The sequence below is a fragment of the Thalassophryne amazonica genome, unplaced genomic scaffold, assembly GCF_902500255.1.
Source record: "Thalassophryne amazonica unplaced genomic scaffold, fThaAma1.1, whole genome shotgun sequence".
Classification (NCBI taxonomy): domain Eukaryota; kingdom Metazoa; phylum Chordata; class Actinopteri; order Batrachoidiformes; family Batrachoididae; genus Thalassophryne; species Thalassophryne amazonica.
The window spans coordinates 765,534-786,142 of NW_022986231.1; the positions used below are offsets into that span (position 1 = coordinate 765,534).

General features: G+C 43.5%; 1 protein-coding gene across 1 annotated transcript in view; it reads right to left on the reverse strand.

Moving 5' to 3' along the window:
* Nucleotides 1-20,609, reverse strand: part of jmjd1cb (jumonji domain containing 1Cb) — a 651,485-nt gene that overhangs the window by 311,503 nt on the left and 319,373 nt on the right. Inside the window, exons 9-11 of the mRNA XM_034165192.1 lie at nucleotides 15,688-16,615; nucleotides 7,358-7,555; nucleotides 3,360-3,523 (exon numbers count right to left, since the gene is read on the reverse strand). Coding sequence (XP_034021083.1) covers nucleotides 3,360-3,523; nucleotides 7,358-7,555; nucleotides 15,688-16,615 — 1,290 coding nt within the window. The remainder of the gene's footprint in view (nucleotides 1-3,359; nucleotides 3,524-7,357; nucleotides 7,556-15,687; nucleotides 16,616-20,609) is intronic.

The following is a 20,609-nucleotide window of genomic DNA, read 5'->3' on the forward strand; positions in this document are numbered from 1 at the left end:
ACTTGCCCTAAAATTCAATCATTCTGGACATCTGTCAATGTTGTCATAAAATGATCCTTGGATGTAGTATCCCAAGAGAGTGTACTGATGTATTTGGGAAATATTGCAAATGAAGTACGTGGGGAGGACCAGTACCTCACTAAAATACTATTAACTGTAGCACAGAAGGTCATAACAAGACTGTGGTTCAAACCTACAAGCTTCAATGGAGTAATATCATACAGAACATTTCTCAGATGGAGAAATTAACCTTCTCAATTAGGTTAAAAGAATCAGATTATGAGGACAAATGGAGAAAGTGGTATTACTTTGTGAGCTCAGATGTTACTGAGCAAATGTCTGCACCATGTACCAACCAGCTGAATGCAGAAGAAGAAGACAACCTTTTGTTTGCATGGCGCCTTTTCAGACAAAGTTGCAGAGCGCTTTACAGAGTTAAGCCCCTTTCACCCCGGGGCTGCTCCCAGTTGCTCCCTGTGGCGTCATGACGGCGCACACGCGCGTGCACAAACAGACCATCAAGCAAATGCGGACATGTCTAGAGTTGTACTTGATGTTGACATGTCCTGTCTCAGGACTTATGTCCTTTTTTGTCCTTTTTTTAACTGTGATGTAAGAGTTTGAGCAGAGAACAAGGAACTAATGCCTGCAGCCAGACTTTTTTAATTTCTTAATTGTTCATATGTGCGCGCGTGAATGAACGTCCATGAGTGGACTAGAGATGTCCGGACATTTTACTGGATATTTCTGGCAATCAGTCTGCATTTTTTTCTTCAGCGTGTAGTTTTTACTGCATTAAGTACATGGTATAACAACAATCCTGCGTGATTTATACTGCAGGAACAATGGAACACAGCAGGAATCATAAATTGGCTTCGAGTCACGTCGAGTAAAGCCTCTTTGCCCCGACTTGCACTGGAACCACTTCCTTTCTGCGTCGAGCACAGGACGCCAAAAAAATGAAACAGGTTTAATTTTTCGGCGCCCAACTTGCTTCCTCCTTTGCGCCCCTCGCGTGTTGTGGCGCCAAACTGCATCGTCTCGGCACTGAGTTTTTTCCACGCGTCGTCGTCATGATGCACGGCACAACTGGGAGCAGCCGGGAGCACCCCCGGTGTGAAAGAGGCTGCCTTCTCTGGTCCGAGCTCATTTGAAATGGTCAGACGCAAAGTGGAAAAGTGTGCTGTGATCTGATGAGTCCACATTTCAAATTGTTTTTGGAAATAATGGATGTTGTGTCCTCCGGACAAAAGAGGAAAAAGACCATCCAGATTGTTACCAGTGCAAAGTTCAAAAGCCAGCATCTGTGATGGTATGGGGGTGTGTTAGTGCCCATGGCATGGACAACTTACACATCTGTGATGGCACCATTAATGCTGAAAGGTACATCCAGGTTTTGGAGCAACACATGCTGCCATCCAAGCAACGTCTTTTTCAGGGACGTCCCTGCTTATTTCAGTAAGACAATGACAAGCCACAGTCTGCACACGTTACAACAGCATGGCTTCGTAGTAAAAGAGTGCAGGTACTAGACTGGCCTGTCTGCAGTCCAGACTTGTCGCCCATTGAAAATGTGTGGCGCATTATGAAGCACAAAATACGACAACAGAGACCCCGGACTGTTGAACAACTGAAGTCGTACATCAAGCAAGAATGGGAAAGAATTCCACCTACAAAACTTCAACAATTAGTGTCCTCAGTTCCCAAATGCTTATTGAGTGTTGTTAGAAGGAAAGGTGATGTAACACAGTGGTAAACATACCACTGTCCCAGCTTTTTTGAAACGTGTTGCAGGCATCCATTTCAAGATGAGCAAATATTTGCACAAAAACAGTAACCTTTATCAGCTTGAACATTAAATATCTTGTCTTTGTGGTGTATTCTATACAACTACAGACTTTTGATGATGTGTACTTTTGATGAGGCCAAGGCCTCGGTGAACCTCATCCTGACCAGGTCCGCATAATCACAGGTACACCGAAATCAAAAGTCTACAACTGTTTTATTATATGGTAAACAAGAAAACTGGGAGTTTGTCAAACATACTAAAACTGAAAAATCAATCTCAAGTTTCAACTCTTTATTATTACTGTCATACTGCACCAACAGGTCCAAAATACTTAATGAGCACACTCTCTAAAGCCCCTTTCACACCGGGGCTACCTCGAGCTTCCTGTTGCATCATGATGACGTAGGAATGTCTGCGTCAGGTGCGCGCTGCAGGGGGCACAGAGAAGGTGAGAACGCAGCCTGCAGGTTCTCTGCACAGAGAAGTCAGAGTGCACAGTTTGGCTGCAGACAGACTGTGCACCCTGATTTGTTCTGATTTGTTCTTGTGCTGAGCTGCAGGTCTGCGCTCTGAGTTCTGTTATAGTTTATCTTTCCTACTTTGTCCGCGAGATGCACGCGCGAATGAACCTTCTGTGAGTAAATGTGGAGATGTCTAGAGTTATACTTGATGTGGACATGTCCTGTCTCTGGAAATCACTCTGTGAGCAGGACTTATGTCCTTTCTTTGACACAGTGATAAGAGTTTGCAGAGAGCGAGGAGCGCAGGCAGCCTTATTTTCTTTTAATTGTTCACATGTGTGCGCAAGAACAAATCATCTGTGAGTGGACTGGAGATGTCTGGACTTATTACTGAACGTTGACATGTCCTGTCTCTGGCAATCAGTCTGTGAGCAGGACTTTTATGGAGTGTATTTAAACACATTTGTGAGAGAAGACTGAGGAGCTGCTGCAGCCAGCAGCGTTTTTTTTTCCTGTGCCCTTAGTTTTTACTGCACTGTGTACATGGCGTCGTCATGATGATGCACGAAGCAACTCGAAGAGGGCCAAAGTAGGCGTTGTATCGCGTTATCTGATTACTCGTTATCGACAGAATGCGTTGCTTGATTGGCTAGTGCTACGCTGCACACGAGGTGTACCAGCAGCGGTCAACACGGCTCCACCAGCGGTCAACTCGGCATGTGGTACAGCTCAGAAAGTGGTGAATGGGCCAATCAGAAGTTGGCAAAATCAAATACCATATAATTTTATTGAATATAGGTTGAAGAGGATTTGTAAATCATTGTATTCTGTTTTTATTTACATTTTCTACAATGTCTCAAATTCATTGAAACTGGGGTTGTAGTAAAGGATTCAAACATAAAGAAGCTCAAGTGGGCACAAAATGTTCACATCACTGCATGTGTTTGGTAAGTTTAGCTGCTGGTGCACTTCAGCCAGGAAACAAAATGGGTCCGTCCCCACTGGCAGCTCCTTCTCAGTTCAGTCAGTGAGTTGCATTAGTGTGATAAAGTAGCTGTTAAACAACTTCTTCAGAACTTGACATGTGACTGATCAGTGTTCACACTCACACTTTATGAACCTCCTTTGACAGCGACGGGCTCGCACGAGCGTTGATCTTGGCAGGTGTGCAGTGGGCATCAGCGCTGGCTGGTCGAACAGGAACGTGGCTCAACAACGCAAGACCTTCACCAGTGCTGCCAGCGGCCTGGTGGAGCCATGGACCGGCTGTGTTCTGGACAGACAAACAGTTTCAAAGCCGTGAGAGGAGCAGCATGTCTGAGTGTGCAGGTGTTAAGCCTGAAGAGGACCTGCTGCACACCCACAACACATCAACAGTAATACACCTTCCTGTGTGAGGCAGCAGAATGAATCACACAGAAACCAGAACCACAGTGTCAGTCTGTGCCACTGGATCATTATGGACGGCTGTGACTGAAATAAATACATGATTTTCAACACTGCAGCCTGGTGGGCAAAGTACCATATACACTATATGAGACACCACAGGACATGTACTTGAACTATGCACCTTTAAGAGTTAGTCAGATAAAACTTAGAGGTTGATCTCCTACCATTGGAAGATAAAGTTATGAAGATACAGAAATGATCAGGTTACACATCTGCTCCACAAATTGTAAAACAATGCAAATTTACAGCTGTGCTCAAAATGTATATACTCTGACAATTTTTTCTGTTGTTGTTGTTTTTTGCCATATTTAAGAGTATATGAATGATAACACAAAAACTCTTTTTTCCACTCATGGTTTGTGGATGGGTGTGTTATATGGCTGGGGGGGCCTGGCTGCCGGTTTGTTTCTGTTTTTTGGTTTTCCTCCCAGGTGGCGTACGTTTGGGACTGAGTGGCTGTGTTGCTGAGGCTGTCAGGACCTCACCCTGATCACCTGCGACTCGTCAGGACTCACAGCTGTGGTGCATCTGGATGGATTGGAACATGTTGGCATTTAAGACTGGAGTGCACAGTGTGTATTTGCCAGAGACTCGACCTTGTGACCAGACGGGTGAGATCGTCGTCTTGGGAGCCATCTCATCAGCAGCGGATGCTGAGAACGTCCAGGTTTGATGCACAGTCTGTGAAAGAGGAGGGGGTGAGGTCTCACGCTCGTCAGCACACTTCCTGAGGTACGTTAGATTTTGTGACTAACATTTATACAGTCAGTAAATGTGGTGTCCCTCACACCTTATTGTATTGAGCTGTATGTTAGTCATGTATCAGCTTTCACTGCAGTGGAGTTTTGTGAACTGATTGTTCCATGCCTGCAGGTTGGGAAGCTGATCAGTAATCAAGCCAGGAAGTGTTTGCTGTTTGTACACCTTTAAGTGTTCTGTGTGTAGAGTGTGGACTCACATAATGGTTCCTTCTTTCACAGACTCGGTTGTTGCGGCCACCTGGGGGGTGTCGGCGGGGTCCTTGGGTCCGAAACAGCTTCTGGCTCCGGACCGTTAGCGCTGCTGGGAGCGCACCACGCCAGGCCGCACCTTTTGTTGTTATATTATCACTGTTATGTATTAAATTCAGTTAGCCTTTGAACCGTGCTCTGCTTATTTCATACTGGGTCCTTCAAACGCTGGTCGGTTCTCCGAGCTGCGTCCGACACATAACAGGGTGAAGCCATTTATTGTCAAACAACTGTGTTTACACTTTTAAAAATCACAATGACAACAGAAACTACCCAAATGACCCTGATCAAAAGTTTTCATCCTCCTGTTCTGAATACCGTGTGTTGCCCCCTTTAACATCAGTGACAGCTTCTTGTGGTTGTTGTGGACGAGGCTCTCTGGTGGTGAAGCTGCCACTGAATATGTGTTGGACTTTATTTAACGCGTCCTTCCAGAGGGATTACATGGCAACCTGTCACCTCCGCTGCATACATCCGGATCCAAAAGCCGGAAATCTGGCTCAGGCCAGAAAAATACCAGGCCTGCTATTATTTGATTTCTTTGTGCGACTGACATCGTTAGGCAACAATTCAAAAGGCGATTCCCATCGCCACACAACTCCATCCAGTCCACACATGAGAAAGTTTTTTGACAGTTCTTGTTATTGAAAGAAACCTTGTCTCCCTAACCGGATAGAGTGGTGATGTCATCACGCGTGAGCTTAGGCGCTGTATTGCAGGATCTTGAAAATTCCTTTCTTTTTTATACAAATGAAAAAAATGACATATTTTACAAAAGCACATTTATTTGTAAACACCAACACGTTACACAGATTCACTTGTGTTGGTTTTTACATAGAATGAATGAATAACCAATCAGTATGAGTGGAGGCTTAGTTACCCATAATCCCCTTTGGGGATCTGTGTGTGAATGTTCAAATCTTCAGAATTAGTGCATTATATTAAAATTAACAGATATGTGTTATATATCACTTTGTACATTTTAAGAGTTTACATTAATGTAGTTATTCTATCCAGAATAATTTTATTTTTAAAGTAAAACCATAATTCAAACCTGCTTTCCATTTCAAGACCTCTGCCTCATCGTGGGACCACTGTATCCTGTCAGGGTAAATGACGCTTTCCATCAGCAGGAGGCAGAGCGTACAAAGAGAAGCTGGCTCATTGGCTGTTTGGGTTTGTGATCGCCGTTGGTTCTATTAGAAGCTTCGGCGGCGTTTAAACTGAAAATCAGCTTCTTAGTAGCTGAGAGCATATGGGAGGCAAAATTTAAAGTTATCGGTTATCTGTAGCTTCCGATAAGTTTTTAGGCAGTTTATCGGTTTAGCATTAAAAAAAGGTAACTTTTCAGTTAGCTGATTACCAGTTACTGAAGCTAACTTTTTGGTTAGCTGTTCCCACCACTGACTTCAACCAATTACAGGGGCATTACACTATTCAGCCTCCCTGGTAAAGTTTACTCCAGCGTGTTGGAAAGGAAGGTTCGGCCAATAGTGGAACCTCTGATTGAAGAGGAACAATGTGGGTTCCATTCTGGTCGTGGAACAACCGACTAGCTCTTCACTCTCACAAGGATACTGGAGGGTGCCTGGGAGTATGCCCATCCAGTCTACATGTGTTTTGTGGACTTGGAGGAGGATTATGATCGGGTACCCCAGGAGATACTGTGGGAGGTGCTGTGTGAGTGTGGAGTGAGGGGATCCTTTCTCAGGGCCATCCAATCTCTGTACTCACAAAGCGAGAGCTGTGTTTGGATGCTCAGCAGTAAGTCGGACTACTTTCCGGTGGGGGTTGGCCTCCACCAGGGTTGCACCTGGCCACCAATCCTGTTTGTGATATTCATGGACAAGATATTGAGGTGTAGTCCGGGGTAGGACGGTTTCCAGTTTGGTGGGCTCAGGGTCTAATTACTGCTTTTTTCAGATGATGTGATCCTGCTGGCTTCACCGGCCTGTGACCTCCAACACTCACTGGATCGATTCACAGCCAAGAGCCGCTAGAATAAGGATTAGCACCTCTAAACCTGAGGCCATAGTTCTCAGCAGGAAACTGATGGACTGCCTACTCCAGGTAGAGAATGCCAAAAGGTGAAGCTCTCGATCTTCTGGTCAATCTTTGTTTCTACTCTCATCTATGGTCATGAGGGTTGGGTCATGACCAAAAGAACTAAACTGCGGGTGCAAGGGGTAGAAATGGGCTTCCTTAGGAAGGTGGCTGGTGTCTCCTTTAAAGACAGAGTGAGTAGCTCGGTCATCTGTGAGGAGCCTGGAGTAGAGCCACTGCTCCTTCGCATTGAGAGGAGCCAGCTGAGGTGGTTTGGGCATGTGGTAAGATGTTCCTGTCTGCCTCCCTAGGGAGGTGTTACAGTCACGTTCATCTGGAAGGAGACCTCGGGGAAGACCCAGGACTAGGTGGAGAGATTATATCACCACATTGGCCTGTGAATGCCTCGGTATCCCCCAGTGAGAGGTGGTTAATGTGGCCCAGGAAATGGAAGTTTGGGGTCCCTTGCTGGAGCTGTTGCCCCCACAACCTGATCCCAGATAAGCAATTGAAGATGAGTGAGAAATTGTAGAGTAAAAAAATAACTGCATATGTACAAACGTACATTTTAAATTACAAAACTGGGCTGACAGAATTATACATACCCTCCTGAGAGACGCCTCGGAATTAACACTAACAGAAATTTCAGGGTGAACCCATTTGGCTGTTGGGGGCAGGTTGAGTCCTGGTGGGTAGGACGACGGTGCTCCATTGGGGTACTGCCAGAGGACAGGATACAGTCCTAGTCCTGCTGCCCCGCTGTGAGGCTGAGCTAATAGTGGTGGTGGAGGGGGGCCCTGACCCTGAAAGAAAACATTTTTTTGGTTATTTTTGAGAGACTCAAGAAACCTCTGACTAAGACAACCTTGATGAATAAGTGAAGTCAAATGAGTGCCGTTTTGAATACAGTGTTCTTCAAAAACAGTGGACTAGGTAAGTCTGGACATAAATAGGATCGATCTTGCTTGCTATAACTGTGTCAAGCCTGCAAATCACTGATGTCACAAAATTTTTGGTTTGTTCTTTTGTTCTGCTTCTCTGGGCTTTGACTTGATCCTCTTTCAGTCGTTGCCTGCTTTGGGTGGTTTCTCTCTTCAGTCTCCTCCTCAGGAGGTGAAATGCTATTCAGATGAATGTTCACCTGATGAATCTCATGTTGGCCTGGTGGTGTTTTACACCATCTTGCTACTTCAATAGGTTTCTGTCAGACTGGTAAACTTCTGATTTCCTTTGGTTGCTACCATCATACATTCAGTTCATTAAAGACTATTTGGTTAAAAATGAGACTGGTTTCTCATGTTTATGCCATGTTCACACCGGCGCGACGCAAGCGACAGCAGCGACAGGTTGCCATGTAATCCCTAGGGAAGGAGGCGTTTTGGTGTCAAGCCACGCAGCGCGACGTGATGGACGCGAATGAAGCGACGCGAGTGAAGCGATTTTGAGCAATTGGCACGTTTGTGGCACGATATTGCGTCGCATCACGTCGTGTTGCCCTCCTTCCCAAGTTGAAAAATCTGAACTTTTTTGTCTTGTCACGCCGCAATGACCAATCAGGGACTGGAAATGTAGCGACATGGAGATGTCTGGAGTTTGACTGAGTTGGATGTGAACATGTCCTGTCTCTGGTAGCCAACCTGTGAGCAGGACATACGTCCCTTTTGTCCTTTATTTCACAATTATGACAGAGTTTGGGGGAAGAGCAAGGAGCAGTCCCACAGCAAGCAGCGGAGAGTTTTTTTTTATGTGTGCGGAAGCGAATCGTCCGTGAAAATTATTTTACTTATTAACTACACAGATGTATAATAAAACAAATGGTGACTGGTTTCTCAACACAATTATGACAGAGTTTGGGGGAAGAGTGAGGAGCAGCCCCACAGCAAGCAGCGGAGAATTTTTTTTTCTTTCCTTCTATGTGCGCGCGAGAGCAAATCGTCCGTGAAGATTATTTTACTTATTAACTACACAGATGTATAATAAAACAAATGGTGACTGGTTTCTCAACACAATTATGACAGAGTTTGGGGGAAGAGCAAGGAGCAGCCCCACAGCAAGCAGCAGAGATTTTTTTTTTTTTCTTTTATGTAAGCGCGCGAGCGAATCGTCCGTGAAGATTATTTTACTTATTAACTACACAGATGTATAATAAAGCAAATGGTGAGTGGTTTCTAAACACAATTAAGACAGAGTTTTTGAGGGAAGAGTGAGGAGCAGCCCCACAGCAGCCAGTGGAGTTTTTTTTTTAAGTGTGCGCGTGAGTGAATCGTCCATGAAGATTATTTTACTTATTAACTACACAGATGTATAATAAAGCAAATGGTGACTGGTTTCTAAACACAATTATGACAGAGTTTTTTGGGGAAGAGCGAGGAGCAGCCCCACAGCAGTGCAACATTTTTATTTGTATCGTCATTTTACATACAGTCCCAACTTATTATGATTTGTGGTTGTTTCTGTTGCATTTCTGAAATTGTTTCTCCACATCAGTCACGTTTTGTGCTTAAACACTACATTAAGCTCAAGATTGAACAAATAAATACCTTTGGAAAATAACAGCTGTTAAAGTTCAGAGTTCTCACCTGCTTTTTGTGATCTATACGTCTGAACATCACCACAGTTTCTCCACGTTCATTCATATATTCTCATTTTTTAAATACGTTTTTAAAGATATTTGGCCGTTTATTTCATCTCATGATCTCACAAATTCAGTATACGACGCACACATGGTGTGAACAGGATGGTAACGGCAGAATCACACCGGGAAAGAAAGTTCAGAGAGAAGTAAAGCAGCTCCAGGTTTTGGTTTTGTTTGTTTTTTTAAACATAGAATAGAATAGAATAGAAAGCCTTTATTGTCATTATACACAGAAAACACAGTCTGCATAGTATAACGAGATTAGGGGGGCTGCTCCTTAAAATGTGCACGCAGTGCAATACCAGACAATATAACATGTTCACTCGGGTTGACATCCTCTCTCTGCTCCGCGCTCGCTGTCTTGTGTGCACTGATGGTTCAGCCGCGTGTCCCGCCTCCATTCAGGAATCTCCCTCACCCACCCTCTCCCTTGCAGTCTGCAGCCTGTTGACTCCACGCATATACACACACAGACACACACACCGACAGCTCCTTTGGTAAACTCCACATTTTACACGGCTTTGAAGACGGCCACTGTTTTAATCGGCCGTCTTATCCAAATGGCAGGACGGATCACTCCTCAGCCTCCATGTTATTGTCCTGCCTTAAGACGAGAGCTAAACAGAGTGAGTGAGGCTGCAGCACAATGATGTCAGATTCTGAGTCGTTTTATGCTTTGTGGATAAAATAAATAATTCACGGTAATCAAGAATATGAAAAATAATCATGAATATGACAAATAATCGTGATTGGCCAATATTGTAATAATTGTGACTGCCCTAGTGGCGTGTCCGTCGCCACGCGACTGATGCGAATTTGTGGCGTCTGGTTGCGCCCGGTGTGAATGCGGCATTAGAACTCTTGCCACAGGTGCAGCATGGTTGACTGATAAATCCTGCTTTGCATAACTTATAATGCTAAACATGCAAATGCCCTCAGAACAAAAAATGACAAATAATCCACAAACTCAGTAATCTTTTAGATTCTATCATTGTGATGTTGAAGGCACATTAACCTGAACCCTTGCTGTCCATGGAAGAAGTCCTGTGAACTATACTGCTGCCTATGAGCACCTTCAACCTATTTCTCTCAAATATTGTTCACAAATCAAATCAAATCAATTCAAATCAATTTTATTTATATAACGCCAAATCACAACAAACAGTTGCCCAAAGGCGCTTTATATTGCAAGGCAAAAGCCATACAATAATTACAGAAAAACCCCAACGGTCAAAACAACCCCCTATGAGCAAGCACTTGGCGACAGTGGGAAGGAAAAACTCCCTTTTAACAGGAAGAAACCTCCAGCAGAACCAGGCTCAGGGAGGGGCAGTCTTCTGCTGGGACTGGTTGGGGGTGAGGGGAGAGAATCAGGAAAAAGACATGCAGTGGAAGAGAGCAGAGATCAATCACCAATGATTAAATGCAGGGTGGTGCATACACAGAGCAAAAAGAGGTGAATAAAAAGAAACACTCAGTGCATCATGGGAACCCCCCCAGCAGTCTAAGTCTATAGCAGCATAACTAAGGGATGGTTCAGGGTCACCTGATCCAGCCCTAACTATAAGCTTTAGCAAAAAGGAAAGTTTTAAGCTTAATCTTAAAAGTAGAGAGGGTGTCTGTCTCTCTGATCCGAATTGGGAGCTGGTTCCACAGGAGAGGAGCCTGAAAGCTGTAGGCTCTGCCTCCCATTCTACTCTTACAAACCCTAGGAACTACAAGTAAGCCTGCAGTCTGAGAGCGAAGCGCTCTATTGGGGTGATATGGTACTATGAGGTCCCTAAGATAAGATGGGACCTGATTATTCAAAACTTTATAAGTAAGAAGAAAAATTTTAAATTCTATTCTGGAATTAACAGGGAGCCAATGAAGAGAAGCCAATATGGGTGAAATATGCTCTCTCCTTCTAGTCCCTGTCAGTACTCGAGCTGCAGCATTTTGAATTAACTGAAGGCTTTTCAGGGAACTTTTAGGACAACCTGATAATAATGAATTACAATAGTCCAGCCTCGAAGAAATAAATGCATGAATTAGTTTTTCAGCATCACTCTGAGACAAGACCTTTCTAATTTTAGAGATATTGTGCAAATGCAAAAAAGCAGTCCTACATATTTGCTTAATATGCGCATTGAAGGACATATCCTGATCAAAAATGACAAACCAGTCAGTATCTGGTGTGACCACCGTTTGCTTCGCACAGTGCAACACACCTCCTTTGCATAGAGTTGATCAGCAGCCAGACGCCATCGAATGTGAGCATTTGCTCACTCAAGTCAGTTACAACGGCGAACTGCAATCAGGTAGAGACCCCAATGACGACGATGAGGATGCAGAGTAACTTCAGCTTGGGACTCCGGCAAGGACGGTCACATTCCTCCCCTTTCGTCCTTTCTGTTCTCTATCTCTGCTCCCACCTTCAAAGTCCCAGCTTCACCAGACTGTGACTTCTTCAAATTAAGATTTGGATTAACGATGGAATTGATCAGATGGTCTCTCAACGCTATTGACACAATTCTTTTGACAAGGAAATCAGGGCTAGGGGACCCTGCGTGCCCTGATGGAACCTACCCAGCGGGCTATGCTCTTGATGCCTGAGAGAAATGAAGCATGGCATGTGTGGCTCCATTCTCTGTGGAAGGCGTTGAGGATTTATTTCTATTTGCTTTTATGGAGGGAAGTTTGGCACTGATTGGTTTGTGCGCTGCCCTGACCCACAGGAATATTAGCAAGACGGCTGCTACCAGAAACTTGTCCCCTCATCTGTCCATCATGATTAATGAGTTGGGCAATGCTGTGTAATCTCAGACTGCGTGAACTCTTGAACTCAAACGCAAAATGGATACCATCTGGAGCATATCGCATTGCAAATGAATGTGCTGCTGAGAACCGGAGAATATTCTTCATAAATTTGGACTCTAAATGGTCAGAGGTGCAGTAAATGTAACTCTGTATCTCTCCTCCTAACATCAACATTGCAGCCTTATCGGCTCCTGAAGGACAAATACCCTGCTCTTTCCCCAGAAGGATCTACGGCCTTGGTGATGGAATTCGGCTCCCACTTCTCATCTATCTCCTCCCCCCCTCCAGCCTGCTGTTGCCTAGCAACATCAGACTACATACACATGGACAGAAACTGACAGAAACTTAACTCATCTGCACACGATGCATGTCTCCCTCCCTCCATCCCTATCACCCAGTGTCTCTCCACTCCCCTCACCCTGGCTTCCTCCCTGCCACCTCGAAGGCAGCGCGTTTTTTTTACATGTGGTATGTGGTTGTGAGGCTGGTTGGATGTACTGCCAAAGTCCCTGAAATGCCTTTGCAGACGGGTTATGGGAGAGAAATGAACCTTCAATTCATGGGCAACAGCGCTGGTGGACATTCCTGCAGTCAGCATTACAACTGCACGCTCGGTCAAAACTTATGACATCTGTGGAATTGTGCTGTGTGATAAAATTGCAAATTTCAGAGTGGCCTTTAATTGTGGCCAGCCTAATGGCCCAGTCACATGGCACTTAACGAAGGGCAACAAAGCCCAAAGGAAGCAAGAAATCTGGACTTTCATTGGCATCATTTAACCTTTGCCAAGCTTCGCTCCTGCAGCTGGCACTTCATTCCTCCAGCTGGCGCTTCGTTAGGATTTTTAAACTGTCGAAAAATTTGAACGAAGGGCAATGAAACCTCAAGTCTTCCGTATTTCGCTTTGCTGTCGTTCTTGACTTTTTTTTTTATCATTTGCCTAGTTTTTGTAACAACAGCATTTAGTTTGACTCCATTCGACCAGCTGAATATTTTCACACAGTACAGAAGCTGTTTCTGAGCGCTGCTGTTGCGTTCATGTACCATCAGAAATTACAGGGCAAAGTCAGCCTGTTTGCTTGGATTTTTTTTTTTTTTTTTTTTAAATCTGGGTGGAGGGGATCAGCTTCACTGGGCTCAGGCCCCTTATATAGGCCAGAATTAATTTCTTGTGTGGATACAATTAATTATTTTGCCACAAGCAACTGCTGAATTTGAAACAACAAAAAAGTTGTGTAATTTCCAACTTTACCTGAATGCAGCTGCAGCAGCAGCTCCCTTGTGCTCTTATTATTTTTTATTAAATATAACAATATGAGTGTAGGAATGACAATCCAGACCTTATGTACATGTGGCAACAGGTAGTAGATGATTCAGATGATTATGTAACGAGCTTTCTGGAAGGCAGAATTCAAGTTTTAGGATCAGTGGCAGCTGGTGGAAATAACCGCACATGGGGAGTCAATGCGCGATGTTCACACAGACTGATCAATTTACTGCTCTGATATATTCGATCATCTTTACGCTTATATTTATTCCCCCTTTTGACAGTTTTGTGTTATAAATCAATTTATATGGCTTAGTAGCGTAATACAGTGATACAGCCGTGTCCACGGCACACCAGCATTTTTTGTTTTTTGTTTTTTTTAACTGGAGCAAGACGTCGCGCCCAGTATGTCATCAGACAGTGAGTACTCTGATGATGAGGAGATGATCGCTCTTTGGTTCTGGACGAAGAACCAGAGCAGGTGGACCCACCGAGGTGTGCACAGATCTCCACGGCTACTGTTTGCAGTTTCTTTAGGACTCAGTCGCTATAAGCTGCATCCCAGCACCGAGTCCTGGAACGCAGAGATGCAGACAAACACTGCACCAGCAGTGGCTCCAGGCACGTTGCGTTTAAAGCGTCGAGGTCAACGTTGGCTTCGGTTTTGTTGCATCCCTTTTGCAATCTTGGTTCGCAGACTGTCTGGTGATAAAGCTCGTTCATCCTCCTTTTCTCAACGAATTGCGACTTTTTTACTTTTTTCCCTTCATTCAGGAATCGCTGTATGCCCCGTGGTTGGGCCACAAGGCACACCCGTGCAATAATCATGCTGTCTAATCAGCATCTTGACATGCCACATCTGTGAGGTGGGACAGATTATCTCAGCAAAGGAGAAGTGCTCACTAACACAGATTTAGACAGATTTGTGAACAATATTTGAGAGAAATAGGTCTTTTGTGTACATAGAAAATGTTTTAGATCTTTGAGTTCAGCTCATAAAAAATGGGAGCAAAAACAAAAAGTGTTGGATTTCTATTTTTGTTCAGTCTACAAAAATAAGGTCCCAACCCAGTGAACAAATAAAGTTCCCAAAATGTTATAAGAACATTTGTCAAGCGTTAGCACAACGTTAGCTGTAAAGTTCTTGGAATGTTTCAGAGTAAAGTTGTTTTTGGTTCCCACAATGTTTGACAGCACAAATGTTTTGAGAGCGTTAGGCCTAACATCCTGGAACATTTTTAAGAAAATTTCTTTTTGGTTCCCAGAACATTCTGGTAACATTACATAAAGTCATCATCTAGTCATTGAAAGAAATTTGGAGTAAGAAAGCCAGTGAGACTAAAAATTTATATATTTGTCAAATGTCCCTCAACTATAAACATGACTTGTCAATATATAAAAGGAAGTAATAATGTTAGGAAAACATTCTAGAAACATTTCTGATAACCATAACCTAAAAGTAACCAATGTATAACATTACCATAATGCTATGTGTTAGCTGGGTAAGCGGAGACATCTTAGAAAGACCAGGGACTGTGTGCGTTCCTCCAGGTAAAACTGGAGGTGTGTCAGGAAGGATATCCAGTGTTAAACATGTGCCCAATCCCCCTGCAGATCTGCCCTGAATCTGCTGTGATGGCCCTGAACAAACGAGGGCAGCCAAAAGACAACAACAACAAAAAAAACCCGACTGCTTCTTTCTTTTTAAGGACATTTCAAATTATGGACTGGCTCTGCCCAGCATCTGTGTAGCACCTCAATGGTCTTTGCTTTTTTCTCAAGTTTAAATTGGCTTCTTTTTCTCCCACAGTCTGCTCTCACACAGTCAACACCGGTAGTCTTCATAGGCATCATCCAAGACTAAAACCTGATGATGTTCAGAACTATTTAATGTATAAATAAAAAAATCTAATCATGCTCCGATATTTCTGCTTGCTCAAAAAAGCAGGAAGTCTGATCCACTGTTTAAGATATCTAGAAGTAAATATCAGGTACAAAATCTAACATTCTAAACTGTTTTCTCATATTCATCTTTTGACATCAAACTCAAAGGTTTTTTTTTTTCACCATCTGACAGACGAATCAAACGGTTTCAGGGAGGACTGCACTTAACCAAGACTCAAACAACATAAGTGACCAATTATAGAATATTGTACAGGATGTTGTCCTGTCCACTTTGTGTGTCAAATCAGTACTCTGGAGGGGACTGCGGTAGGTGTGGAGATGAGTCAGACCTGTAGAAACTGCTGCTGGTGTGCGGCTGCTGGGAGAGCCAAGCTGAGGTGACCCAGACCGGCTGGGGAGTCGAGCCGAGGGTGGCCCCCAAGAAGAGACGCTGTTGGAGGAGGAGGCATGGCTGACAGAACCCCGGGAGCCAAAAGATGGGTGTGAGGAGGGGCAAGGAGGTGAGAAGAAGCATGGGGGTGGGGTGCAGCGGAGAGACAGGGAGAGTGCGGAGACGGGGAATGAAGGGGGTGCAAGTGGGAGTGAAGACAGGCCGAGACATGATTGGAGGAGACTGTGGCTACAGCAGAGTTCTCAGCATCAGAGCGGACCAGCGCCGGGTCTCTGTAAACAGTGAAGGTCTTGTTCTTATTGATGATCAGGGGACTCTTGCTGGTGGCGCTGGTACTGCTGCCACTACCCAACTCCGACCGGGCCGGAACAGGCTTGAAACCAGACCGTGGAGCTTCTAGTGTTTCCACTTTGGCAGCCGATTGTGCGTTTGGGGGACGAGGAGATGTATCAGAGTATCTTGTTATTTTATGTTTCGAAACTTCTGGGGAGGTGCTTGGTTTGGGTTTAGAGATGTCCAGCAAGTCCGCGTGGGGCTTCGCCTTGAGTAGATCGGCTGGACTTGAGTTTGAGTAGGGATGGCTCTGAGAGTTGTTCATGTGCTGGAGTTTTGACTTGTGGGTGTCGAGTGAAGTTGGGTAGAGGCAACTTTTGGGTTTGGTTAAGTCTGGGGGAAGAGTGGTGTTTGTCTTGTGGGACAGCAGCTGTTGTGTGTGTTTCCTCGTGTCGTCTGATGAAGACAGGGAACTGACACTAGACAGGACAGACGTGTAGTGCTGCTGCGGTGTGTGCTGATGAAGAGGTTGGTGAGACAGGACGAGTTTTTCTTTCTCCAACAGCGGAACATTTTCAGATAAAGTCACTGTGCTGAAACAAAACACAAAAGAAATTCTATATATATATATGAACAGTTCACAATTGACATTTTAGATTTCAGTTAAGAAAATTCAAAGTCCCCTCTTCCCCACTGAATGGAGAATTTTAGTTTTTAACAATCACTATTTTGCTTCATTTCTAATTGGAATCACACATTATGGATTCTGAATTAGAGGCCATTCTTTGTGAGGAAGGCTCGCCACTTTGCAAGAATGCCAAACAGAGCTGAAAAGAAAAAACAAAAAAATCAACAGATCAATCATAATAGGCCTGGCACATCTTGATGATTTAGTCGGCGTATGCTGACAGCCCGTTTCCACCGAGCGGTCTGGGTACTTCACGGTATGATGCGGGTCGGCATAGTTAAGTCTGGCTTGGTTTGTGTTTCCACCACTGTCAGAACCCTTTTGTTTGGCAGGCGGATCATGTAGATGTTGACAAACACGTCATCGAGCACACATACACTGTTGTGCGGCATCTCCCCTCCACACGGAGGGAAAACAAGCAGTCATTTAACATTTTTTAAATTTCATTTTATTTTTGTCTACATGGATCATGAAATTTATTTTCATTATATGCAGAATGCTAAAGAATCAACTTTTGTCTGTGGCACCTCATTCATTCATGTCAGTGAATGAATGAGGTGCTGTGACCCTTTCAACTTTTTAAACAAGTAAACTGTCATGTGACACAAAGTTCCGGCGTCCTCTGGTTAAGGCTGAGAAATGCACCTGGAGCAGGCAAACACAGGGGGACTTCTTTTAAAACATGATTTTTCTTCAGCCACGACAAGGAATTAAAAGTATTTTCATACTTTGTTTTCCAAAATCAGGATGCTTTAATATTTGAAACAGTCTGAACTGTTCGTATCAGGACTGCAGCCTTCAGTTGTTCAGCCAATCAACGGACAGCATCAATGGACGTACTTCAACTTATGAATAACTTACAAAAAAAAGTGTCAACAATTGCATAACACCTACAACGTATGGCTCACATATGTGGGACATATCAGACATATGCTGGCATATGTCAAAAATATTGTTCATGCCCAAACTTTTTCAACAAACTAATCATACCACGACATGTACCAGCGGGCTTTAATGTGCTCTTAACTTCTACAAAACATACCCATAACTTATTAGATGTACACCAGAGTATTCAACGTATTTATAATACGTCTGCATACACAGGCTAAATCAGGCTAAGTCAAGGTGTGACAGGGCCTTAAGGAACAGAGTATTGCTGGTATTTGTAGCTTTAACCTGGATGGTCTTTTTCCTCTCTTGTCCAGAAGACATGACGTCCATGATTTCCAAAAACAATTTGAAATGTGGACTCATCAGACGACAGCACACTTTTCCACTTTGCATCTGTCCATTTCAAATGAGCTCTGGCCCAGAGAAGGCGTTGACATTTCTGGATGTTGTTGATGTATGACTTTTGCTTTGCATGGTAGAGTTTTAACTTGCACTTGTGGATGTAGCGACAAACTGTGTTAACTGACAATGGTTTTCTGAAGCGCTCCTGAGCCCACGCGGTAAGATCCTTTACACAATGTTGTTGGTTTTTAATGCAGTGCCGCCGATCGAAGGTCACGGGCATTCAATGTTGGTTTACGGCCTTGCGCTTACGTGTAGAAAGTTCTCCAAATTCTCTGAATCTTCTGTTATATTATGGACTGTAGATGATGGAATCCCTAAATTCCTTGCAACTGAACATTGAGAAACATTGTTCTTAAACTGTTGGACTATTTTTTACGCAGTTGTTCACAAAGTGGTGATCCTCACCTCATCTTTGCTTGTCAACGGCTGAGCCTTTTGTGGATGCTCCTTTTATACCCAATCATGACACTCACCTGTTTCCAATTAATCTGTTCACCTGTGGAATGTTCCAAAGAGCTGTTCTTTGAGCAGTCATCAACTTTCCCAGTCTTTTGTTGCCCCTGTCCCAGCTTTTTTGAAATGTGTTGCAGGCATCCATTTCAAAATGAGCAAATATTTGCACACAAACAAAAAAGTCTATCAGTTTGAACATTAAATATCTTGTCTTTGTGGTGTATTCAATTGAATATAGGTTGAAGAGAATTTGCAAATCATTGTATTCTGTTTTTATTTACAGTTCACACAACATCCCAACTTCACTGGAATTGGGGTTGTATAGCTGCAGCCTAATAACATAAATTAGCAGCTTGTATTTTTATTCTGACTGGAGTACATTTTAGTGTGATGATGGAATTCATCCTGTTTTTTTTCTCCTCTTCAGTCATGTTTTGTGCTTGAACATAACTACATTAACTCACGATCTAAAATAAATAATAATAATAAAAAAAATAAAAGCTTCTTAAAGTTCTCACCTGCTTAATGTGATTAATGCTTCTTGCTGCACAATGAAATACTGCTCCATTCAGCCCCCCCGCACTCTCCCTGCCTGGATGAGTGAGCAGAGCAGCTCCGTACACACACTGACAGCTCGTTCAAAAAACTCCACATTTTAGATAACTGTCAGCAAGCAGTCCACGGCATTTTCTGCCGTCTTTTTTGAAAATGGAAACTGGACAGTTTGCCGTCCAAAACTATGTCATCTCCAAATGGCTCGGTTATTTAAGGTGCAAGTTTGAAAAAAAAAATTTGGCGGACTTGTTGAAAACTTTTATTCACAGGACCGACAAGATTTTTAACTAGACATCAGTCTAGAATGGAAAAATAGATAAATTCGATGACAACAGGCGTTGGCAACGCACTGCGTCATCGATGCGTTGTGTCGAGCGATTATGACGTCAGAAGCTGCTGGCTGCTTCTGACGCCAGTAGCAACCAGTGCACAGAGCAGATCAAACACTGTTTCATAGAACTACACACTTAGAATATGGCAGAAGCAAGTAGACAGAAGAAAGCCAAGACTTCAAAAGTGTGGGAGCACTTTACGTTAAACAATGCAAAGACATTTGTTAACTGCAACATTTGCAAGTTGGACCTCGCATGGCACAGGAGTTTGCCGGTAATGATGCAGCATCTCAAACGAAAGCATATCAGAGTCATCAACGAGGAAGGGGAGAGCTCAGTGTCAGGGTAAGTTAACAAATGTTTTATTTTTTGTGTAAGCAGTCGTAACTAGGGATGGGTATTGAGAACCGGTTCCTTTCGGGTATCGTTAAGAAATGATTCGATCCACCGACATCAATAAGCTTTTTGCCTAATGATTCCCTTATTGGTCATTCAGAGTGGCTGTTGTTTTTGGGGGTGTTTTCCAGGAAAATGATCATTTCTATACATTGATTACAGACCCTGCAGCGGGTCTGTAATCAACTTTTCTGCAGCGCAGCTTTGCTTTGAACCTTGAACCAAATGAAGCAGTGATTTGCAGACTGAAGCAGTGAGTCGATCTATTGCTTCGTTGGTTCATTTTTTTCTTTTGCTTTATTTTAATTTCCCCCCGCTAAAACCCTAAAGAGCATATGTCTGTGAGTATTATTGTTAAACCGACCTGTTATGGTCTTCTGAAACACTTGATAGATGTATTTTATAACTTAAAAATGGGACCGATGCTAACACGTTAGCATGTCTATGGCATTTTCAATGGTGAAGTTAGCATTATGCAGTTGCAGCTGTCAGCATGTTCGGGTTCATTTGTTTTCTGTATAATAAGCGTTTGTTGTCGTAAAAGAGTCAAATGCATTACAAATTGTAATTTTTTTAAATGTAATATTTAATAATCTAGTCAGGCTCAGGCTGTCTGCACGTCTCCCAGAGCAATGAGGCGAGGGGCAGAGAGTGAGAGAAAAAGAAAAAGAAAGAACAGTAACAGCACTGACAGTTTTTTATTAATGTTGTCAAAGTCAAATCAAATCAAATCAATTTTATTTATATAGCGCCAAATCACAACAACAGTTGCCCCAAGGTCTCTCAAATGCTGTCCTTGTACATTCAGGGCAACCACATGGGAGAAGCAGAGAGAGAGAAAGAAACCGTAAACAAGTCCACACGCTT